This window comes from Cyclopterus lumpus, chromosome 22, assembly GCF_009769545.1.
Source record: "Cyclopterus lumpus isolate fCycLum1 chromosome 22, fCycLum1.pri, whole genome shotgun sequence".
NCBI lineage: Eukaryota > Metazoa > Chordata > Actinopteri > Perciformes > Cyclopteridae > Cyclopterus > Cyclopterus lumpus.
The window spans coordinates 17,945,214-17,969,804 of record NC_046987.1 but is presented as its reverse complement, the minus strand read 5'-3'; the positions used below and the strand labels follow the sequence as shown (position 1 = coordinate 17,969,804).

Sequence of the window (24,591 nt, the reverse complement as noted above, 5' to 3'; positions counted from 1 at the left end):
CGTGCCTCATTTGTTTTTCCACAGGGGCGTGGTTAAGGGACAGTACTCGAATCCGATTGGCTGCTGGTCTCGATGGAGTTTTCAAAATCGGAGTAGCAGCTGACGGAGCTGTCAAAACAGCCGACAGGAGGAGGACGTGACTGGCGAGGAATACGACAAAGAGGCACCGTAAATGAAGCCAAATATAGGTACTTATGCAATACCATGTAGCGCTCTATCTTATTTCAAATAACGGTTACAGAAAGATGCGTGGTAATTGTCTTCGGTATCGCGAAATCGGTCTGAGAGAGTTGCACAGCTAACGTTAGCGTTAGCTACTAGCAGCAACATGTCTCTTCAAGCAACATTCATATACATGTATGACTCTGAATAATATGTTGTCTTTATCTGAATATTAATACCTCGGGTAGTGGAGAGAAAGCTAGCTGCTACCCGGACTGTAGCATGTTTAATTCATAGTTTACAGGTTGGTGTGTAGCCTAGCTGTTCGCTTATTTAAAGGACCATACCCATCGTGGTTCTAGCATGTTTTAGCACGTGTTAGCCCTCGTACATGTCAGTTCAGGGGAACAGCACACCATGAAATAAAGACCTGCACAATGTAACAAAAGTCCTGAAACAAATGCTACTATTTTGTGAAGTGATCAAAACAAAAATGTCATCGCCTCCATCAGAGGAGCAGAGACTCTAAACTTGGTTATAAATAATAATCCCTCACAGCCAACATGTCGCACCTCCCTCCTGTCTCAACAGTCTGCTTGGCTGGAGCCATGAGGACGAGTGAGTTTGACTCTTCATCTGAAGAGGAGGATGTTGGAGAGGAGCAGCTGACGCCCTTTCATGTTTCCTGGTACGTTTTTAGTAGTTTTCCTTTTGCCAAAAAGTGTGTGCATCAGTTTGCTGGTAAATGGTGACATGTAAATATATATGTATATGTTTTAATGATTGTCTTATAGGTTACCTCTGTCCGTAGTGGAGTGCGCACAGTTTCTTGGGATATGCGCACTACCAGGTAAAACTCTAGTTTATCATATTTTGTTGCCGTTTTTACTTTATTGTAAGTTTTTTTGTGCAACTGACAATAAAACAATGTTTTCCTCATTTGGCTTCAGGTTGCAAATACAAAGACATCCGCAGGAGTCTGGAAAGGGATGTTGGTAAGACAACCTTGTTCTTTACTGGTGCTTGAATAAACAATTCTCAGGATAAAACCATTTTAACATTCTCATGTAGATCTTTTATGTTACCTTTCTTTTTTAAATAAATTGGATTTGGGAAAATGTTGTGTGTGTGTGTGCAGAATTTTAGAAAATGACATCCTGTCACTGAAGGCTGCAACTAATAACTGTTTTCATTGACACTTAATTTTAGTAAAATAGAAGAGTAGAAAATAGAAAAAGGTCTTATTTGTCACAATCAGAGTATCCTAAAGGCCAATGAAGCTCATACAAATCGCTTATTTTGTCTAAAAGTCAAAGCTAATTAATTTGGTGTCACGTAAAACAAAGATAGTCAGCAAATACTCACATTTAAGAAGCAAGAACCGTAAATTGTTTCTTTTTTTGCTTTAAAATGTGCTACAACCATTAATCAATACACCAAAATAGCTGCTTTTTAAGTGCGAGTGTGGAGCAAGTGTCTGATATAATGTTCCAGACCTCAAGTTCGCGCTCAGATTTCAGCAGGGAAAATTAATTCAACCGAAAATGAACTTCAATGATATTTCAGGCTTAGTCCAGAGGCCAAAGTAGCGCTTCAGCTCTTTTATGTGTTTATGAAGATGCATTCTGTAGATGGCAGAGAGTGAGCCCTCTGCTTCACTGGAAATATGTTGTCAGTCTGAGGTCATGTTCTCAGCAATATGAGCAACCAGAGGCATTGGCCAACCCGCTACATGTAAAATATCCCTACACCCCTAAACAATGTTGTTTTTAAACCAGCCTCGTTGGAGGAAAAAGGCGATAACTTGAAGAACCTGTTTTCCATCTTTTGTTTCCTTCTTTTGAACAGAAGAGCTCCAGAACCAAGGGGTGCAGGAAGTGTTTGTTTTCTGCACCAGAGGAGAGCTCAACAAGTACAGGGTTCCCTCCCTGCTGGAGGTCTACCGGCAGCGCGGCTTCACCGTTCACCACACGCCCTTCCCAGACGGAGACGCTCCGGAGCTGCAACAGTGCTGCCAGATCCTCGAGGAGCTGCAGGTCGGCCTCGAGAACAACAGGAGGACCGTGATCCAGTGAGTCACCGGTTGGGATTCTGAATGTCAAAAATGTCTCTTTAAAAAAAAAAAAACATTCACAAAAAAATACTTTGTAATCGCGTAGCGTATTTGACATTTCCCAGTTTATCGGTCTCTTTCTTCTGGATAAAAAAAAAAAATTGCTTCCGACATCGAAATACTCAAAATGTGTTTAATTAGTTTGAACTGGCCATCAAAAGAAGTCGTACTGGTTACTGGTTGTCAAGTATGATACAGACTGGCTTAATGTTTCCCAGAAACTATACATGTTAATAATTCTAAAATCAGTTGATGATGAACCTTATTTTCCTGGTCACATTTATTTATTTATTTATTATATATCAGAGCAATCAATTAAACTATTGAACAGAAGCTAAGCCTTCTGGTTGTGTTTTTTTAATTAAAAAGATGGAGTTTCCTGGGGTATAAGAGAGCATTCATAAACCATAAACAAGCTTAACTCAGCTGATCGACATGAACAAGAGGAGTCATGAAGTAGAAAGTAATGAAAAAGAGTGATAACGTGACAAAGTGATCCTTCTTGTTTTTATTGGATACGGCAGCATGACACGATAACAAGAAATGTTTTCTTTTTACGAGATTTTTAGTATAAAGAAGTTTCTTGGTATAACAACATAACATTTTGATTGAACAAGAAAGCGTTCCTGTACAAATTGAATCATTTGCTATCTAAAAGTGATGTATTTCATGATATGAGGGTTGTTGTGCTCCAACAAGATCTTATCACATATTTAATGAGAAAATGGTCAAATGATCTTTGTGTGGTAACAACTGCTGACTGCAGCCTCAACAGACCAACGCAGCCAGAGGAAGGCTGCTGGTTCATGTGTGACTTTGTAAAACCTGCTGAGGGGCCCCCCAAGAGGCTCTTAGGCCCCCCCTGGAGGCCCCCCAACAGGCTCCTGGGCCCCCCGAGTGAGCTGATGGAGCCGCTCCTCAGGCAACAGGAACAAACTGGTTGTACTGGGCCGTTGCTACCCAAGCACGCGAACGTAGAAACCGTGTCAGGGAAGGTTATAGATCGATGCTTTCTGCAACAGTTCTACCCTTTTGTGTTTTGTCATTTTTAAAGTATTTTTTAATTAAACAGCCCTGGAGAACCAGAGCACATCATCCACCACCAAGACTTCTATTTTCTGTAAAAGTCTCATTACACAACTCAGCGATTTGCTTCCAGCTTTTAGTGTTTGATTAGATGTTATCTTTTTTTTTTCCTCCTTCCCCCTTCAGCTGCTACGGAGGCCTGGGACGCTCCGGATTAAGTACGAATATTTTACTTATCCTTTTACTTTGAAAGTTGTTCTTTGTGTCATTTTTCATATCAAACCAGATCAGTGTTTTTTTCTTCTTTTTATTTTAAAAAGCCTGATGTCTCGTGTTTCTCAGTCGCTGCCTGTCTGCTGCTCCAGCTCTCTCTCACGATGACGGCAAACAAAGCCATCGAAATCCTGAGGGAGCACCGAGGAGGAGGAGCCATACAGACCGTGAAGGTCTGTATGGATCTGTTGTTAAGGAACCGCACGGCTTTTAAATGTTTGCCTCATTAAAACATGTCGATATTTAGCATTAATGCAGCCGGAATATCATAAGTGTTGATGTTGATTTCATAACTTTTTATTCACTTGCTCAAGATATAAAGAAATTATAATTTTGTTGATTTAATAATGAAATAAGCGGGGAATATTTTTAAATGTTCCTCCATTAAATTCTTCCATTTTATTTAGTTCGTCGGCATATTCTTGTTCATAATAATATTATGGTAAGTGACCTCTCTTGGATAACCAGCCACTGCAGTTAGTTTTCTTGAATTTGCTCCCACTTCTCATTATTACATTATTTATGAGTTTAAAAAAAAAAAAAAAGTTAAGTTTCCAGTAATTATGAAAATAAGACCCAGTTTGATAAATACCGTAATGGATCCCTGTGACAGCGCTTCGACATGAGAGTTTAAAGATTAAAAGTTTCTGATTCAATTGCTGTTGTGAGAAAATTGAACTAGATGCTACCAAATCCTACACAAAGTTGTCCTGTTAAAAATGCTACTTATTGTTTGTTACAAAACAAATATTGGGGGACATATTTTAAAAATGTCAAAGTCAAAGTTCTCTATTGAGAAGGACCCAGACCTGTATGGTGTAAACATGGATGCAATCATAGAAATATAAGTGACAATATTCCACCCAATGTCAAGCAAGTTTCAACTGTTTAGAAATTTAATTAAGACCGTAATTCAACTTTTTTTTCCCTGTAGCAATACAACTTCCTCCACGAGTTTCGGGAAAAGTACGCGGCGTACCAAGAAAGCCGAGCGGTGTCCACAGAGCGCTCGGTGTCCCGGTGATCACGCCTCTAATCCGTGAAAGAGTTCTCCTCATTGTGTGTGATATGTAATTGTATTCTCTAATGACTGCACTTTAACAGAATACTCTTAATATATTGCTTTGTTTTCTCCTCATTATAATCCAATTAAAAGCCTTGAGGATATCCTCTTGGCAAGTTTACAACATGTTAGCGTTAAAAAATAAATAAAAGTTTGTCATAATTGCTGAAGATGTCAACTGGGAAAAGGTCTCCCGCTGTGTGTCTGTTTATTTTATTGTTGATGTCCAATGAGCTGAATTTTCTGAAATACCATCCTTCCTCTAAATCTGTAGCAGCAAAAATCAGTACTTTTCTGCTCCACATTAGTTCTCATAACATTGTTTATTAGCCACTCCACTAACAAGAATATGTATTTATGCCACTCGTGAAAAGGACATGAGTTAAAACAACACTCCAGTCCATTATAACAGAGTGGGATAGTTTTATTTAGATTAAAATAAACTCAAGTTGTTGTTTCCTAGATGTGAAATGATGGAATCTAATACATTAAAAAAATGTTGATGTTATCCGTGACAAATTACCATTGCTTTCCCTGATAAATATACACACACACACACACACACTTGAAAAATGGCAATAAATACTCTGGTATTTATGAACATGTTTGTCTAATAGCCTCCATTCTATTGAGAAAAACATCCCGCTCCAGATTTGATGACTGGAAAAGACCCGACACAGCGTGCGTATTTGGAGTGCTTGATATCTTTTAAGTAAAATTCAAAACATTGAATAAATAAACACTGGCATACTCTTGAGAATAACGCGTCCTAATGCTCGACTACATTATTGTACCGTTGAGTCTACCTTCTAATTTATTGATAGCTGCGAGAGCGATTCTACACAAATACAGGTCAACACACTGCCGGCTACGCTGGAGTCACACTTAAATATTGCCATTGAGTTCAACAGGGATTACGTTGTGTAAATGATGATGATGGATATTATCTGAAGTATGGAGCGGATACATCAGACGGTTCTAAAAAGAAACAACGTGACAACCAGGTTGTGATTGTCCCCGTGCAACACGTTTCACTAAGTGATGACAACCCCCCCCCCCCCCAACCCCGCTCTTCAGCCCCCGCCCTCCGTTTTTAAAAAGACCGTAATGCATCTGTGAGCGATAACGAGAAGTGTGGTTTGCGTTTGACCATTTGTTCGCCGCAATGATTATGAAATCACGCTGCAGGTGATAAATTAGACGTCGAGGCCACGGAATCTAATTCACAGGTAAAATAAAAAAAAATAAAAAATTAATGCGGCTCAGATTCTCACATAAATGCACACCTGAAAATGTCTACCTACAATTTTTGTAAACACAAGATGAGGGGGAAGAACTTTTTTTTTTTTTTTAAATTCCAAGCATCAAAAAAAAAAAAAAAAAAAAAAAAAAAAATCACACAATTTATATTAAAAATAATTAAAAAAAAACTATAGTGCTGTGGAACGCTGCGGCCGAGATATTCTCTTAAAACGGGCTAAATGGAGGGGAGGGGTGTCGAGAGTTCGTCCGCTTGAAATGGCGTCTTTTGTTGCTGATCGGCGGTCTCCAGCAGGTCCAGTGTTCCAGCACTAAGGTCTTAGTGTCTGGCCGTCTACTGTACATGCAGGTAGGTCCTTGTCCTCCAGCTTAAGAGCTCACCAGAACATAAATCATCCTGTTTTTTTTGGGAGGAGAAAGTGGGACGAGTTAAATACGGACAACGTTATGCAGTAACGTCACGCAGGTTTGGATTTTACAGGGTTTTAACATCTTCCTCTCCGGTTTCCTTAAAGGAGGTCATTGTGACCTACTGTATGACACGCAGGTAAAAAAGGAACAGTTCAACATTTTTGGATTTACTTTCCAAAGTGGTTATTCCCAGACTAAACGTGAAAGTCCTGTGCACATTTTTCTTTTCAAAACGTACGACCAAAACATGAATGCTCACAACAAAGAAAACAAAAGCAGAAAGAAAAAAAAAAAGGTCCGTACCCATAGAGATAGTAGAAGAATGACAGCAGGTAAAAAGCCAGTTTGCACCAGCCTTCCTTTTGACAGAACGCCAGGATGTCCGCATTCATGATGGTGGTTGGGTCGTAGAGTCCTGGACCGCTCATCACGGGTCTGCTCATATACCTGCATCACAGAACCAGAGGGGTGCGTTAAAATCAAATAACACTGATGGAATAAGCACGATTTGTGTGTTGTTTTGTTATTGTTTTTTTGGGGACGCGAGATACTCGCCTCCAGACGTGATAAGCCAGCAGCGGTAAGTTGAGACTGAGGGTGAGCCACTCGGCCGCACAGAAGAACATCACGCAGAAGAAGAAATGGATGAGATATTCTGGGAGAACCAGCTGAAAAGGACAAAAGATGTACAGAAAATGTCAGAATCCACACTAGTTCTTGAAACAAATGGTTTTAACTGTCCACACAAAATACTTAATTATTACCAAGTAAGGCGCCACATGGAATACATGTCAAAGTTAAAGCCTCAAAAAGTCAATGATTAGGCCTTTTTACAAAGAGCTATTTAAAGAGCCAGACATCTAAAAAATGCCAACAGCTCCACACAAGAGTGAAATACTAATTAGAGACAGTGAGATGCTTATTTTACCATTGTCATTTACTAAAACACCAGAACTTTAAGCCTATTGTGACAAACTACCAGGCCCAGTTTAATGTCAAATTACTGCACATTACTACACGGGCAGAGAGATGTCACATGTGAGCCGTCGTGCTGTTGGTACGACATGAACGGTGCATCGTCATGCACCGGCCGGCCTGACGCAATAAGATAAACAGGGTGAAAAATTAAGCAGAATTGAAGTGAATTTAACGTTAGCGTTAAACGCAGGAGAGAAAGACCCCTCTTGGCCGACTTTAATCCCCCCCTCCCACGGTGAGACTTATGCAATACCTTCAGATGTCCTCTGTCTAATGTGGCAAAACAATTGTGCGACTGGTTTTAGCGACGCAGCCGAGTCACGCATCACATTTAGTCTTTACCACCGACTTAGAACTGCTGTACATCACGTGGGTTGCCGTTGAAATTTAGAAAAATCTACAAGATATTGTTGCAAGTGGATAGAAAAGGTTAATTTCCCACCCTGGTTATGCGACATGCAAACATCTGACCACAAGTTTAAAAAACAACTTGCGCCTCTCAACATCTTTTGCAGCGATCATACCACTTCCTGACAAACGGGAGACACACTGGAGGAGGACCATGCTGTGAGCACGAGCAGTGTGGATGCAGCAGCCTGCCTCGGGTTGACAGAGTTCGATGTGGTGCGCGGGTAGAATGGGGGGGGGGCGGGGCAGATGGAGGCACCACATGGAAGCCATGCATTCAAAAAAAAGCAGAGGGCGGAAAGGGTAGGGGTGTGGGGTGGGGGGCAACCAACAGCCCACAGATGGAAAGGTGAGGGGCGTGTAGGAAGAGGAAGGTGTGGAGGGGAGGAAAGGGCTAGAATGTGTTGAAACCCTGCACTGTGCTGCCAAATACAAAAACTACTGATCACAGCACTAAACGTGCCAACTGAGCTGACAATCCACACGCAAAAAAAGGCTGCCCATCGTACTATGGAGTGCATCACGAGGAATCTCTCTCTTCTTTAGTCACAAGAATAACTCCTCCTACCACGGAAATCACGAGCCAATCAGTGTTCCCCAAATATTGCTGAGGTGGGATTGTGTCGGGATTCTGCAGCCATCTGGTCTAAACCACAGGTGATGTCGGTCCGCGCCAACACCGAGCTCATTTCAGCTAACGGCGGAATCTGAAACTGCAGCTCGCGCCTCCATAGAAATGGAGCAACTGTGTAATAAGACAAGGTTCCTTTAAAGCTGGAACGTTAAATACATGTCCTGCATAACCAATCGAGCATCACGCCCGTCGATGATCCACAGCTCAAAGTACCCACTACTCAAAAAGCTTTGCTACAAAAATCCAGTTACCTGATGGGACTTTGAGTGATTACTCTGAATACTGTTGTGTGGAAGATTTTCAGGACAGTGCACCTGCCTGGTGTCGTGTTTCTGTTGTATAATACTTGAGACTGGTTTTCTGACACTCCGAATTTACTGAGAATCTACTGTACCAGTAACGTTGACACTATTTGCAAACAAAAGGGTAGGTTGTAATAAAGATCATGCATGTTTAGAGCATTTGCAATTCTTTTCAGTTAACAACTACACTTCATCACTTGGTAACATCTCATCCCAGCTAATATTGTCCACTACTAGACGCACCGTGGCTCCTACACTTAAATAAAACAGCTTAACGCAGTCAATTTAATTGGTTAGATGAGGTATAAAAAAGGGACAATAGAAGGCAAACACTAATAGTCCAGTTGACGCTCAGCACGCTAAAAAGGTCACCAAGAATTAAAAAATTCATAATTTCACAACAGTAAAAATGAAATGCACACAAAAGGTATTTAAAAAAAAAAAAAAATGTAATTGCATAACAATATACTACATGACCTCGAAGCCCAGGGGGCATGTTGTCTAATCTCAGGCTAAACTCTGGCTTCAACTCTTGAGATTAGTTAACTGAAAAGACGTTTGCAAACACTTCTCCGTGCAAAATGACAAGACTGCAGACTGAGTTGGACTGAGCGGGCATTTTAAAGATTGGTACAAACCTTTATTGCAATTTTGACCCTTTTAATCTTTTTGACCTTTTCAACTGTCTTTTTGCCGTTAACAAAGTGTAAATAAAAAATAAAAAAAAGCAGATTAGGAAAAACAAAACAAAAAAGGCATTAGAATTTGACAGCTGACAAGATCTCTGAATTAATAACAGGCAGGATATTTAGCATAACAGTGCAGAGAAATGAATTGAAAAAAGACAGATAGGAGGATAAAGTTATCCTAAAATAAATGAAGGACCTTTCAACAAAGCATTTCTGCATGCAGTCAAAGAGGCAAGGAAGTCGTGTGTGAGAGACGATGGAGTCACTTACCGGATTTAACGTGTTACACTGATCTATAGGATTCTTGTAGTCAGTCTTCAGCTCATCAAATGCTATTATCTGGAGGAACAAGATGAGCACAATGCACAAAGCTCAATGAGAATGTTCATTTTATGAATGGGCAGAAAAATGCAATGCATTAACTGATCTTTGTTTCCGCCTAGTTGTAATTTATTCTACAGTATATGACAAAAGAAATGTTCTATATAAAAGTTCCCACCGTCTTCAAAATGTATGTTTTGTTTGACCAACAGTCCCGGCTATTTGCAAAAGGACACAAACCGAAGAAGAAAATCCTAATTTTTCAGAGAGTGCTCGGAAAAAAAACTATCAAAATTGACTTATTGATTAATCTTTTAGTGTTAAAGCACCACTGTTAAAGCTTCACTGTCAATGCCCTTTTTGTGATATTGTTGTTTACCATATGATATAAGCCATATGCGTTTGTGTATAATAATAATAATAATAGTAATAGTTTGTTCCTGCTACACCAACGGAATGATATTTATATTCTCTGGCCACAGATTTATTCCATCTATTATTGTGAATGGGACAACAGTCCATCGATCTCGTGACTATACCTGTGGGGTAAACACGAGTAACGATGAAGCTAACGCGTTGGGGGTCATAGATACATCACCTACAAGTTTACAATCTGCACTTATAACGTTGACAGTTTGACAATAAAAACTAACGTTAATAAAAACGAAGAAACGTGGCATGTCGGGAAACGGGTGACAGCCGCGTCACAGAGCGGTTTGTCGTTCCGGAATCGGACGTTGACGTTAGCTAAACATGCTAACAAGCTGGTCCGCTAATGTCTGGTCGTTTTGACAAGCATGATAGATTATTTTATTTATTTCTATAAATCAGACTACGGCCAATAAAGTTGAAACAATAGAAGAGTGATTACGATAACACGACATAATAGTATTGGTTTGAGTGATTGTGATGATATCGTTAGCCAACTGTAGCTACGAGCCAAGGCTCAGGGTGTGTGCCATTCATTCAACAACGGGTGCGTTCAATGTTACATATGCAGAGCGCTGAGCGCCGCGGCAGAGTCTGTGGCGTTGGCATGGATACGTTCCGTCAAGACGTTAAAACGTCCCGGCTACTTAGCCACAAAGCTGGCCTAGCGTTAGCACGGGGCTTAGCCAGCTTTCCCCGTCGCTCTTAACGCCTGCTGTCGTCAGCGCCGTGGGAGCGGAACAGGCCCTCCTCCGTCTTATCCGTAGCGGTTCAAATGTGTACTTACGTGCCAGATAGCGAAGAAGATAAGCGCCGCCGTGAGCAGCAGCGCGAGCATGTAACAAAAGGCCGCGAATGTGAACGCCATTTTTGTTCCTCGGGTTCTGTTAGTCGGTTCCTGGCTCGCTTGGCAGATGATGCAGGCAGCTCCGCAACCGAGTTGAGATTTGTCAGCTCGTCTTCTTCTTCTTCGGTGAGTGCTTAGCTAGCTGGTGTCCTTTTGGTCGCATTACTGCCACCTTCTGGTACTTCAGCGAGTCTTTGTTTTATAAAATGCTCCTAATTAACTTAAAGGCTTTAACATGTTGTAATCTAAGTGATCTTAAAGCTGCTTAAAGGATAGAAAAGAATCAAACATCACTATGAACGTTAAGTGTACTTTAAGTACTATTTTCACATCTTTTAATGTATTTATATATTCTTTTATTTAGTCCTCCATATGTCCACACGTATTTTACTTATATATTTTTGTACATATTAATTATGGCACTCCTATGGCTCCATAAACTACTACACCTATTATCCCAAAATATCTACTGTACTTACACATTATAATTCAATATAATAATTAAAAGCAGGCTGTAAATCTAAGAAAGCTACACTGATGTGCATGCATTAGCTATTATTTATTTATTCTGACAACATTTGGTCAATGCATATAGCTAAACACACACACACACACATCATACATGTCTGTTTGAAAACAACAGTCTCCTGAAATCAGAGGGGTAAACAAGAACAATTTGAATTTTATTTTATTTGAACAATAGGACAATACACACTTTATAAAGTATGGGAAAATACAAATATCTCAAGTGTCAGTGATGCCATGAGGCAGCTGGTAATGATACTTTTCTCAGCTGTGTTTTCGTTAAAAAGGAAAGAAAATAGAATAGTAAGCATTTGATTATACAAGACGCCAAGAGCCGAAGGATACATTTGCAAGTTTAAAGTATAATATACAACATGTTCACCACATAGTCGGGAAAGCTGGACCCACCGGACAACACCAGATACAGGGAACACTTAGTTATTAGACCATATAATGAGGGGGTTGATTCTGATTCATACATGATCAATGGACAGTCCATTAAAACCCATTTATATGACAAATAGCAGAAGCAGAGTATTCTTTTTTTTTTAAAGAAAGTATAATCAGTAATATTTCAGATAAAGAGGGCAGCTGAAACTATATGTTTAAAATGCAAATGTTGCCCCTTTTTTAAAAGAGTGTGTGTGCAAATAAATTCAGTCTAATCATTTGAACTAAATAATTTAAAATGCATGCAACATAGCAGCAGATTCTTGAATACGGCATTATTGAAACTGTTCAGACATACGTTAAAGCATGCATTCATTTTCCAGTAGCTCTTCACATTTCTGAGGTTTTAAGAATTTCAAAATCAGTTCATTGCATGTTTCAACATTTAAAATAAAACTTTATTTAGCCATAAAGGATATCGGAGAACTAGGAACTATATTAACATATAATTATCCACGTTGGAGTTATGTTTTTCTGCCACAGCAGCATAATACTGACAGTGTAAATCTCAGCTTTGATGATATCAATGATTGTCGTTCCTGCCCTGACATGTAAATCAGTAATGATACATGAGTAATTATTAATAATCATATAGTATTTATATGAAATGGTGTCATTGTGGATACATATCTTTGAGTCATATCTATGATTTTACACATCAGAAAGTTAGAAAAATATAAATATAATCCCCCAACTAAGCTTCTCCAATCACCTTCTATTCCCCCCCAAAACCTATTTGTGTCACATTTACATTTTGGCCTCATAATTTTATTTAGACGTTTATATGACAAAATAAAAAGTTAAGACACGGCATTGGTATGACATCATCAATGACTGTAGGTAGGGGGCTTTAAACCAGCGACAAAAACTCCCTTATGTTTCACAAAGTAAGTGAAATATGGATTTTTGTGCCCATTACTCTTTATTAAGGTCAGACCAATAAACAGAGCGGATATTAAGCTTTTATTAAGGATCAGATCAAGAAAATGGAAGTTTCTTCCTCATCGCTCACAACAAAAACAGCATTTAGCGCCAGAAATACAATTAATTCTTTGCAGTTTTTAAGTGCATTTGTGTGTAGCTTTAAGTATCTGAGGCTGGTCGCCTATGCTGCTGTTAAAAGCCACTAATCCTTAAAGTACCAGCAACTGGTTCAACGTTTTAGTGCGTTGGATTGGTTTAAATGCTGATGTTGAGGATCATCAGCAGGACACATGGAAGACCTGGTACTTTGGGGCGTGAACAATAACCAAATACACATAAAACGTGTGTATGTGACACATGCTGCACTCCAAAAATGGTCATGTTAACCTCAGTCTGTGTTTCAATTCAAACTTAAAAATGAAATTGTATAAATAGATATTATGGTCTGCTGGCACATTCAATATGTAAATATCAATAACAGCCTTCAAAAAAAGACACACTGTTCTGTATGGAAGATGGAATTTCACCTATCAAGTCTGAATGTTAAGCACAACTGGCATTTATGGAGACGTCACAGACAATATTGTCAAACCGCGACCAGCAATAAGCAATCGGACCGAAGCACGACATTCATAAACACTAATAACAGCAATAGCTATGATGCACAATATTAGCCAACAAGTGACCCACTTAAACAGAGACGCCCAGGAGATTAAAAGGTCTGCAGCGTTTAAGACTGTCGTTTGTCTGGAATGTTTCAGTGGGAATATCGTTTCCATGAGTGAGATCTGGACCAGCTTTACCCACGAGTCACACGGTTTCCTCTCAACAGATGGAAAGGTGATCTGAGGATGGACCGACGGGAACATCTGCAGCTTGTATTGTGCACGGGAGAAGGAACAACACGTCTCACGGAAGTCTGAGGTCTTCGTTGTCCTTTGTAGACCGGAGTGATTACAGGGTTTTATTTACCTAAAATCATAATCTAGTAAATTAATACTGAAGGAAAGACCGAACAAAGCCGCACTCTGTATTATTCTATAAATTGTAGCTACGGTTGTTTATTTTTCACCACAAAAGAAAATTACTTCTATAAAAGTATACGCTCACATTACCCTACATACACCAGGAATAAAAACAAAAGAGTCCCTCAAATTAAGATCATTTTTAAAAAAACAAAAAGGTTAAACTAAAGAAGTGTAAACTATTACAGGTGGTAGAAACTATTAATAGAATGCCTTTAAATTCTCCTGGATGCACATGCTGAGGAAGGGTGGATGAGCACTATGGATTCCTGTCCTCTTTAAGAGCCATCGGAGTGTTAATTCAATACAGACACAACACTGGCACGGTGATCGCTTTCAGGGGAGACGACAGCAGTAAATAGTGTTTTCACTTTGAGGTTGAGTCAGTGCCACACTGAATTGGAATATGCCATAAACTCCACCCAAAGAGGCCTAAATCTGAGCACAGAAGGTATTTTCAAACACTATCTATATCAGGTCTGGCACAGAGAGGAGGGAAACATTAACTGTGGTGTGTGTGTGTGTGTGTGTGTGTGTGTGTGTGTGTGTGTGTGTGTGTGTGTGTGTGTGTGTGTGTGTGTGTGTGTGTGTGTGTGTGTGTGTGTGTGTGTGTGTGTGTGTGTGTGTGTGTGTGTGTGTGTGTGTGTGTGTGTGTGTGTGTGTGTGTGTGTGTGTGTGTGTGTGTGTGTGTGTGTGTGTGTGTGTGTGTGTGTGTGTGTGTTCTTCCCCAAGAGGTTGTGCAATCTGGATCCCCCTCACATTCCAGACCACCGGGCGAGATTACTTTAGCCGAAGATCACGAGTTTCTCCTTCAGCCATTCCTCCGTCAGGTCCTCCGTGTTTCTGATCTCAAACACCTGTAAAAATGTTTTTATTATTGTATCAAAATAATTCTTTTAATACAATAAAAAAGGGAAAAGTTGCAGGATGCAGTTTAGTGTAAAGTGTGTGTTGTACCAGCTGGAATAGATAATATAATACAAATAGCTGATATATGAATGCCACATTCATACACATCTAGTCATGCTCGCAGCTCTGTGAGGCTGCGCTCATGCACAGTGGTGCTTTGAGCTCCGTGATGACCTCAATGAATGGGGACATTTGTCTGGAAGTCTAAATCCACTGTGGTTCATTTAGGGCGAAACAGTTCATTATCCATGCTAAATGTCTGTGTATGTTATGATTTGAGCAAATTAAAGAACGAAGAAAGCATGCCTATCCTGGCCCACCCCAGCGCGTGCATATCAAATATATATTTTTTAATTTATATATATATATATATATATATATATATATATATATATATATATATATATATATATATAAATAAATGGTTTATACAAATAAATAAATGGCATGCATTTATATATATATATATATATATATATATATATATATATATATATATATATATATATACTTTTATTTATTTACTGCAAGTGCCCACAGTGTTACCCAAATAATAAACAAACAAATCAAAAAACTAAGTATAGTAAAAACACAAAAATAATTAAACTTAACAAATAACTAACACAATCCTAAAGTCTAATCAAACTCTAAAGCAAACATCTGGAACAATTAAACAACGCAGCCCGTGAATGAAAGAAGCTCAGTGTCGGCAGCCGCTCACTGACCTTGGACATCCCAACAGTCGTCACCAGCTGGTTTTTGCTTCCCGCGTACATCATCTGCTGCTCCGGTTTGCAGCCTGTCGGACACAAACACAGACGGCGGCGTGAGCGACGGAGCGGTGCAGCGGACAACGTGCGCGCTTCACTGGGCAGCGACGGAGCGGGTGTTCTCACCCACTGGGCTGGAGAAGATGAAGCAGAGGGGGTAGGAGATGCGCCCGTCGTCGTGGAGGTATTTGTAACTGTAGACGATAAACGTTCGTGGCGCTAAGGACGGTCGACACAGTTCACATGGGCCAGGAATACAAAACTGAATGATTGGAGATATTTCTTTTTAATTAAAATGGTCTGCTTCAAGAAGAAATCCAGTTTAAATAGACACACGTGTTGCAGGAAGAGTACGTGGCCAGTTATTTCTCGACGTGAGGAGCTGCTGGAGTGATGGACAACAGAAAAAAAAGACCACGATCATTTGAATACTATTAAAATAAGACTTATTCAAAAGGATATCTGGGCTGTCTCTCGGGCAGTATATCCCTCAGATCGTCAAGAGAAATATCCTGAAAAGAAAGACAGCAAAAAATACATTTTATCAAATTCATCGTCGCAGAACTCCGTTTTGGTGCATGAAAATTTATAAAAGTGAAAGCTGACCATGAACAAGAATAAAGTACGGCATGTTATGATGACAGGTTTAATAATTATTTTACCGCATGTTCCTCTTCAAGGATAACCAGCTGCTTCTCTTTATCAATCTTCACTGAGGGGGTAGAAAAGAAAAGGGAAAAAAGAAACATTAAACCATCGCATGAGTTTAGTAGCACTAGTCACGATCAAAAAGGTAACACATGTTAAGATGTTTTTAATAAAGAAAATTAACTAAATACTTAAGAGTTCTCCATATCAAACGGGTTCCCACCAAACATAAGGAATATGATAGAGGAGTTGTGTTCATTTACATTTAATGCTTTATAAAATTCATACATAAAAAGAGCAAGAAATTAATTGTATGTGACAAATGCCTTTTGCTATTTTCTTAAGGACGATGTATATATATATATATATATATATATATATATATATATATATATATATATATATATATATATATACATACACATCGTCCTTAAGAAAATAGCAACAAAAAAAATTATATATATATATATATATATATATATATATATATATATATATATATATATCACTGCCTTTAAAACACATAAAAGCTTCAGAGTTCACGAGGGGAGTGTTAAAGGACTTATTCCACGTCGTAGAACAAAATGTTAATATCTCTTAAGACCATATTTCAAGCATAAGCAAATCATTGAGGGAACTGGATACGTTTTGAGACTCATTCTTTAAACACATTATCAAAACAACATGGAGGAGAACTAATTGAGATACTCACTAACGATGGCCGCGTTATCGGTCTCCTTCCGCAGACGGAACTTCTTCACCTTTTTAACCAGCTCTTCGTCCACGTCACACACCACCAGTGATTCACTCTGGGAAAGAAACGGGAGAAACATCCACTCATATTTACAAATTACAAATCAATACACAGATTAGGCTGAACAGAGCCAACAAACCAACGCCTTGATGTTGGGATTTATTAAGTATTCATCTCTACATAGAACGTATCTAACGCCATTTATTTAAATATCATTGATGTGATCCATGTTATATGTTCACAGTTCATCTTCATGTTTAATCAAAAAAAGGAAAGCTGAGAATGTAAAACAATACATCTGCATTTGTGGCAGTACGTTAATAAATTGGAAAACGCTGACAAATACCTATGACCGTATGAATAACTGACTTAAAGAACGTATGGACTTAGTAATGGAGCAAGCAGCTTTTACCCTCCAACCAAATGCATTGTGGGTACAAATAAAGTCACAGACTGCAGCTTCAAGTGATTTTTCCTGCATTGTTTAATGCTAAGCTGTAAAGCAACATGTTAATATCCTGATTTGGAAAAAAAAAAAGTAAACTATCTTTCTTCAGAAGTCCAGTCTGAAACAAATATGTAAAACATAAACCAGTAAGATCACACACACACACACACACACACACACACACACACACACACACACACACACACACACACACACACACACACACACACACACACACACACACACACACACACACACACACACACACACACACACACACACACACACACACACACACACACACACACACACACACACACACACACACACACACACACACACACACACACACACACACACACACACACACACACACACACACACACACACACTTAGGAAGACAATGCTGAAACTAAGGCCACAGGTTGACTTCTGCTCTAAATTCCTCTGCCACTGACAGCTAGCTCGTTTGTTTCAGCTCACAGTTCATCCAGGAAATAGGAGTCAGCTAACTTTAACTACGCCGTTAACTGAATGCATCTTATGTGTGAAACTAAATTAGACAAATGGTGTTTGTTACTGAAGTTGTTAAAACCCGGAGGAAATGAGTGTTCATCACGATGAGCGAGCTAGCGATGAGGCAGCTCCCCAAACCCAGACGCGTAAAAAACACATTACCCCTGCGATGAAAATCTAACCAGACTTAGCTACACTGAACCAGGAAGTCGGCCAGCTTGGGCTTCAAAATAAAAGCATGATGATCAATCCATTAGTCCATCAGGAGAAAAGTATTCAGCGACATATTTTCAGAACAATAACTATTATTATGTGGGTTGGAGGACCAGTGTGAGGATGTGTTGCTTGTATCTGTCATATTTGATAGCAAACTTAATATCGTTAGGTTTGGACTGTTGTTTCAACATTGTTACCATAGGCTCTGCTAAATTATAATAGACATTATTGCACTACTTCCTGACACTTTCCAGAAACAATCAAGACAATAAACTGCAGATTAATACATAATATATATTAAAAAAGCATTGTTAGTTGCAGTTTTAAATGTAGATATCTTTACCCTGTGATTTATTGAGTGTTCTTGTGTTTTCCTTGTTGGTGCTTATTTGTTCCATTATAACGAAATTACTATTGCACACTCTGTTTTTGAAGATAATTACCTTTCAATTAACAGCATTATTTTATTTAAATTCTTACTGAAACAGTAACTATGACTAGAATGCAATGACGGACATATTATATGTTGCGACGATCTACTAACATATATGGGAGATATTACCTGAAATATTAGAGATGCTTTCACTATATCAGATTTGACGTGTCCAATATAATTATAAAATAATATAACATTACAATATAATTGAGCTGGAACTCGTGATGCACAGCAAATCTATAAAACAATAATATTATGGAATTTTCGCCCAAAGTCATTTTATTGTGAAATCGATAACCCGGATAAGGCCAACATTGCATTGTGGCTAGCTTGACACTGACACAATGGACAGAAGGTGGAACTCGTGCTAAGCTAGCAGGCAAAAGCTGCCGATCTATCTGCGGTCTCACTTTTTCCTCCACAATGTTCCGGAAGTTCGCGTTTGTTCCAAGCACACGATTAAAAAGCAGGACGAGGAAACGCTCGGCTCACAACTTACCATTGTCGTAGAGTTAAAAACAAAAAGATCCCTGAAGCTGCAGCTGCTGTTCTGAATGGTAGAAACGCCAACAATATTTTTTTTTTTTCTTCCTTCACATCATCTTGTGACTGGTTGGACCAATCAAACACGCGCCCTTCTCTTAAAAAACATACATTAAAAAAATGTACTCGAAACGAACACTTTAGTTACTCATAACTTTTCTAGTTACTTTGCAGAGTACGTTTATATTAAATATATATAACTACCCGACAAATTTAGTTTAACAAAAATGTGTTGTTTTTTTTGGTCACTATACTAAAGTAAATAATTATTGAAAGAATATTATCAGACGACAAAACAATACAAAACAAAACTCAAGAAGAAAATATCTTCGATTTCATGGCCAAAACTCCATCTACTTTTTAGAATTAAGGTTTAATGTTATGTTTCATTGAGTCAAATGAACACATTATGAATTTAAGAGCAAATCAATGGTGGTTGCACGTGAACTAGAGAGCACACATTTTTTTGTCTACATGCATTGTAGAGAGAGAAAGAGATGCACATCAGGTTTTATTTAGATTGTATGACGTCAGCTGGTAATATGCCGACATGGTGTATGATTCTGAATTAATTTATATTTAATCACGTTCCCTACAGCTGTTTACACATACAGTGGAGGTTTGTTAAGGGGCTTAAAGTCCGGGGACCTACATCTAAAATAAACAGAGATGTCACCTGATAGAATAAAAGCCTGATCTTCGGTCTAATCCATAAAAAAAAAAAAAAAAAGTTATCGTAAAAGTTATATATTTTTCAAATGTAATGATTTTTTAAAAACATATTTGTCACAGGTCGTCACGCGCTTATGTTATTTTATTTTTTACTTTTATATAACTTGTTTTTAGGCTGTGTGTGTGTGCGTGTGTGTGTGTGCGCGCGCGCGCGTCCATATTTAGCCCGTGTGTCTTCCGGAACGTGCCTATCCCTCGGAGTACGTCATCATCGAAGCGCGCGCGCGCACACACACCTTCCTTCCTCCCTTGCCCAGAGTTGTAGTTGCGAGAGAGCAGATCCAACGTTAGCTTGTAGTTGTGTGCCTCGGCTGGCTAGATTAGCTGGCTAACTGGCGTCAACTGCTGGATACATTATCTCCGTCACCCCGCATATCATTTGAGAGGAGTTCATCTTCTGGTGAGGTCGCGTGACACGTCACTTCTTTTTTTGTTTTACTATTTATTCCCGTTTGACACGGAGGAGCTAAAAGAAACACACGAGCTAACGTTAAGTGAACCACCTGAACGTCAACTACCAGCTAGCTGCTGTTAGCTCGGTCGGTGGCCAACTGTGTAACGGCGGTGAACTGGAAACCGTGAGAACTAACGTCTCCGTGAATAACGCAGCTAAAGTCACAGCTGGTCGCAATTACATTTAAGTTCCATCAAGAGATTTCGACTCAGCCCAAAATGGATTTAGTTGGTCACCAGTCGCGGATGGAAATATTTACTGTGCTATTACTCAGAGCCTCTGTGCGACGAGCCCTCTGTGCTTGACAGCTTGTTCCAACTTCCTGATGTAAAACTAATGAAAGTTTTGTCTTGTCTTTTTTTTGTCTTTTTTTTAGATCATGGCAGATTTCTCGGTGAGTTCAAAGGATCGCACAGTTTTAGTGGTGAAACATATTTGCACATTGTGTTCAGAGAGTCACTTTCCCTTTCTGTTGTCCCTCAGCTGTCAGATGCCTTAGGAGACAACTCTCCAAGCAAGGCAAAGAAAATAGGGACCAAGAACCCGACTGCTCCTGCCAGTAACCCTGCGCATCCTGCAAATCCAGGGTGGCCGGCTGCAGCCCCAGGAGCTCCCACCCAGCCCACCGCTCCGGGTGGCTTTGCTGGTGGATCATCTGGCCCCGGGGCGCCAGGGCAATTCCCATATACCTCGGGTCCTGGGGCACCAGGGCAATACCCGGGACCTCCTTCAGCACCTGGCGGGTTCCCTGGTCCTGGGATACCTGGACAATACCCACCTGCACCAGGAGCTCCAGGGCAGTTTCCCTCCAGCCCCGGAGCCCCCGGGCAGTTCCCCGGAGCCCCTGGGCAGCACCCTGCGCAGTTCCCCGGAGCCCCTGGGCAGCACCCAGGGCAGTACCCCGGCCAGCACCCGGGGCAGTTCCCAGGCCAGCACCCGGGTCAGTTCCCCGGGCAGCACCCTGGGCAGTATCCTGGGCAGCACCCTGGGCAGTTCCCTGGGCAGTACACTCCTGAAGGAGCTCCAGGACAACTACCTGGAGGCCCTAGTCCTTACCCAAGTGGACCATTTCCTTCTGGCCCCGGAGCTCCCCCTGGGCCTTATCCAAATGTGCCTTACCCAGGAAGTCAGCCAGGCGGAGGCAACGGGATGTATGGACCTGGTGGTCCAGGTGCATTCTCTCCTCCAGCTGGCCCTGGTTCTTTCCCTGCATACCCTGCTGCTGGAGGCTTTCCCCCAATTCCCACTGGGTCATGGGGACCACCTGCAGGGGGAGGCTTCCCTCCTGCCCCTGGCTCCTTTGGTCCTGGCCCTGGGCCTATGGGTCCATACGGTGGGCCTGCCGCTCCGGGAGGCATGATGGTGAGTACCAACACCGTTTACAAATAACATTCTGTTGCTTGCTTTCTGCATTTCTTTGCTATGTTTTTGCTCTGCTGGGCAGTGGAGCATCTCTCTTGGGGTGGCGGTCTCAGTGGGATTTGGGAAATGACTACCAGCTACACTGCCGGCCACCTTAGCAGGTCTCCGGCTCACCTCACGTGGATATTGTAGCACAGGGTTTCTTGTAGAACATTCAGTGTGTCTGGCGTGTCGTCGTCCTACTGCTGCTGACGGTGGGAAAGACGGCTAGTTTCCTGCCTTTTTGGGAATTTACTGCATGATGGTACATTTTCATCGTGGGCTGCATTTGGATAATTTCTGTATCTTGGTCTCTGCTGGGGTGCAAAGCAAAACATGAAGCAGAATCAAGAAATATTCAGAAGTCGTTATCAAAAATGTATTCTTGTCTTTCAGCCCAGATATAATCCACCATATAATTGAAAGCAATGAACTCAACTTTTCAGTCGGACAAGGACATCACTTCCAGAATCAACATATATGGTTTGATTAGGCAACGTGAACATGTGGAAAGATTATATACACAGTATAGAGTGAGGATATATGTTCATATCTGCCTGGGCAATGTATTAAGTTAATTAAGTGCAATATGATTTAAAATTACATATTTACACGGAACTCATGTTTAATGTATGAATACACATTTATATTCTCTGATACAATTCCAGTTTGATTAAATCTTGTATGGTCACTTTTGTACATGTTTAACTCTCAAACGTATTTTTTTGTCTTCTGTGATTTTGCTCAGAAGACACTTTGTACTGTTGCTCTAGTAAAACTGTTGAAAACTGCTTTTATATTTCTTCTTTTTTGTACTTTTCTGTTCTTGTCATGACGAGTCTTTGTGAACTAAAAGGAGGGGATGACTCATTGGGCTGTTTCTTTAGGAATGTGGGCCGGGTCAAAGTTTTGAATAATGTTTAACTACAAAAATCCCCTCGCTAGTTTGTGATATTTAGTGCTTTGCTGTTTATCACCAAGTTCAGAGTATTAGTGATCAAATGTCATTCTACTTCTGTTTCTGGTGATATTATAAACATGATAAACATTGTTTTTTTTGTGTATCTTTGCCTAATAAACACAGTAAATCATAATTTCTCATTATGCTTTGATTTTTTTGTACTTCATATTTAAAGAGCATGGAGAGTATTACAACAATTAATTAAAAAAAAAAAAAAAAATTATTTCTCACAGATGGTGCCGTATGATCTCCCACTTGATGCTGGAATTATGCCTCGACTTGTAATCACCATAGAGGGGGAGCTTGTTCCGGGTGCAGACAGGTACACTCATCCTGCTTTCTGCTTGAGGAACACAACCGGAGGCCTCATGATAACACTGCATCCATCCATGGAAAATACTTCATTAATTATCTATATTATTACATATATCTTGTAATAATTAGACGGTGGAACAATGATTAGTCGTCCGTCCTGATCTTTCTCTTGCAGATTCCAAGTGGACTTCATCAAAGGTCCAGATGTCGTCTTTCACCTGAACCCTCGCGTTCACGAGCAAACCGTTGTCAGGAACTCCAACCTCGGTGGCTGTTGGGGGCCGGAGGAGCGGGAAGCACATTTCCCATTTGTTCACGGACGCCGTTTTGAGGTAAAGTGTTTTTCAGGGATGGAACAAGAAACAAAACAAGAATGTGTCACCTGATGCCCATTTTTGTTCCTGATGCCGTACGCCTGTCGGGTCGACTTGTTATCCAGCTGATGTTTTGCAGTCTGAACCCGTCGTTGGGGGTCAACACGGAGAATGTTGTGCACAAACTTTCTTTTGCCCTCCCCCCCCCCCCCCCCCCCCCCCCCCCCCCCCCCCCCCCCCCCCCCCTGCAGCTGAAGATCCTCGTGGAGGAGGACTCGTTTAAAGTGGCGGTGGACGGCAACCACCTGCTGGAGTACGAGCACAGAGTCGGCGGGCTCGAGGAAGTGAACCTGCTGCGGGTGACTGGCGACGTCATCCTTTACAGCGTAGCCCCGAACATGATCTGAAACTCGGCTACCAAACCACGTGCTGGACAGGAGACCCGGCGTCACACTTCACCACCGTGTTTGACGTGCTTCTCCGATACCTCGCTGGAGTTTCTGAGGCACAATAGTCAGTCAAGTGCAATATTTGCCCACGTGGCACTTTGTCATTTATCACAGAACAAATGGCAAACCAACCCAGGGGTCAGCACATTATAATCTTTTTCTCTTTTTTTGCTGAATGATATCTCTTTTTGTTGCCACTCAGTATCCAATATATTTAAGGACATAACAGTATTGAATTTAGCGAATGAGATAAAGTGCATCTAAAACAGGCGTTTAAAGGAAATACTAATTTATACCTAATAAAAAGATTGTAGGCCAAGTGGAACAGATTTTCCACTAGTATGCTGTAATTTGTTTACAGTACGTGTATGTTTATTATCTTGTCCTTTATATCAATATCTTGATGAGCCTTTGCAATGCATGAGTGTGATGCTGAAAATCAACTTGGTCTCCTTTTCCCCTTCTTTCTTCAGTGCTGGCCGATTCTCTCTCCCCCTCCCCAGTCGTAGGCTCAATGAAGTTTCTTAAAATGTATTTATATACAGACTTTGAGCTCCTCCTTTCTTTAGTGTGAATCCTCCCGAGCTCTTAGACTGGAGGGTCGTGTCTTACAAGTTATGATTTCATGTTGAAGTCAAATGGAGAGAAATGGTGAAAAGTGAGGCTCATTTGAAGTTAATCGCTGGAAAGGAGAGGGATGAGATCTCTGATTTGTTGCCAAAGATAAACAGTGGTACAATATTTTGAGATTATATGCTTATAAATAAAGGGCAACAAACACACAATGACTGATAATGCTGTTTGATTCAGAATATTGTACACTTTTCTGCCTGTGCACATAATAAATACTAGTTTCCCTGTTCCCATTCTTTTTCTTTTTTTTTA

General features: G+C 40.4%; 4 protein-coding genes across 10 annotated transcripts; 2 read left to right on the top strand and 2 right to left on the bottom strand.

Moving 5' to 3' along the window:
- The first annotated feature begins 45 nt into the window (after positions 1-45).
- On the top strand, positions 46-5,183 carry cdkn3 (cyclin-dependent kinase inhibitor 3). 4 transcript variants are annotated; one of them, XM_034525384.1, is made up of 8 exons: positions 50-188; positions 721-850; positions 957-1,012; positions 1,113-1,157; positions 2,011-2,233; positions 3,488-3,519; positions 3,644-3,747; positions 4,509-5,183. In XM_034525384.1, the coding sequence occupies exons 1-8, from the start codon at positions 173-175 to the stop codon at positions 4,596-4,598; spliced, it is 696 nt and encodes a 231-aa protein (XP_034381275.1). In that variant the 5' UTR covers positions 50-172; the 3' UTR covers positions 4,599-5,183. The 4 variants fall into 4 exon arrangements, with proteins under 4 accessions (XP_034381274.1, XP_034381275.1, XP_034381277.1 ...); XM_034525386.1 differs by having other exon boundaries at positions 64-188; positions 754-850; positions 4,509-4,807; XM_034525383.1 differs by lacking the exon at positions 3,488-3,519 and having other exon boundaries at positions 46-188.
- On the bottom strand, positions 3,471-11,036 carry cnih1 (cornichon family AMPA receptor auxiliary protein 1). The gene is made up of 5 exons (XM_034525391.1): positions 10,857-11,036; positions 9,590-9,658; positions 6,864-6,976; positions 6,612-6,755; positions 3,471-6,294 (listed from the first exon to the last, which is right to left on the bottom strand). Exons 1-5 carry the CDS (start codon positions 10,935-10,937, stop codon positions 6,267-6,269), a joined length of 435 nt encoding a protein of 144 aa, XP_034381282.1. The 5' UTR covers positions 10,938-11,036; the 3' UTR covers positions 3,471-6,266.
- Positions 11,037-11,578: 542 nt separating this feature from the next.
- On the bottom strand, positions 11,579-19,111 carry gmfb (glia maturation factor, beta). 3 transcript variants are annotated; one of them, XM_034525394.1, is made up of 8 exons: positions 19,037-19,106; positions 16,880-16,976; positions 16,182-16,231; positions 15,982-16,031; positions 15,646-15,728; positions 15,475-15,548; positions 14,625-14,697; positions 11,579-13,787 (listed from the first exon to the last, which is right to left on the bottom strand). In XM_034525394.1, exons 1-7 carry the CDS (start codon positions 19,037-19,039, stop codon positions 14,626-14,628), a joined length of 429 nt encoding a protein of 142 aa, XP_034381285.1. In that variant the 5' UTR covers positions 19,040-19,106; the 3' UTR covers positions 11,579-13,787; position 14,625. The 3 variants fall into 3 exon arrangements, 2 of the variants coding, with proteins under 2 accessions (XP_034381285.1, XP_034381284.1); XR_004608913.1 differs by lacking the exon at positions 11,579-13,787 and adding an exon at positions 13,858-14,373 and having other exon boundaries at positions 14,562-14,697; XM_034525393.1 differs by lacking the exon at positions 11,579-13,787 and having other exon boundaries at positions 13,858-14,697; positions 19,037-19,111.
- Positions 19,112-20,027: 916 nt separating this feature from the next.
- On the top strand, positions 20,028-24,568 carry lgals3a (lectin, galactoside binding soluble 3a). 2 transcript variants are annotated; one of them, XM_034525378.1, is made up of 7 exons: positions 20,029-20,212; positions 20,643-20,660; positions 20,750-21,097; positions 21,248-21,628; positions 22,862-22,950; positions 23,119-23,275; positions 23,509-24,568. In XM_034525378.1, the coding sequence occupies exons 2-7, from the start codon at positions 20,646-20,648 to the stop codon at positions 23,662-23,664; spliced, it is 1,146 nt and encodes a 381-aa protein (XP_034381269.1). In that variant the 5' UTR covers positions 20,029-20,212; positions 20,643-20,645; the 3' UTR covers positions 23,665-24,568. The 2 variants fall into 2 exon arrangements, with proteins under 2 accessions (XP_034381268.1, XP_034381269.1); XM_034525377.1 differs by having other exon boundaries at positions 20,028-20,212; positions 20,750-21,628.
- Positions 24,569-24,591: the final 23 nt, after the last annotated feature.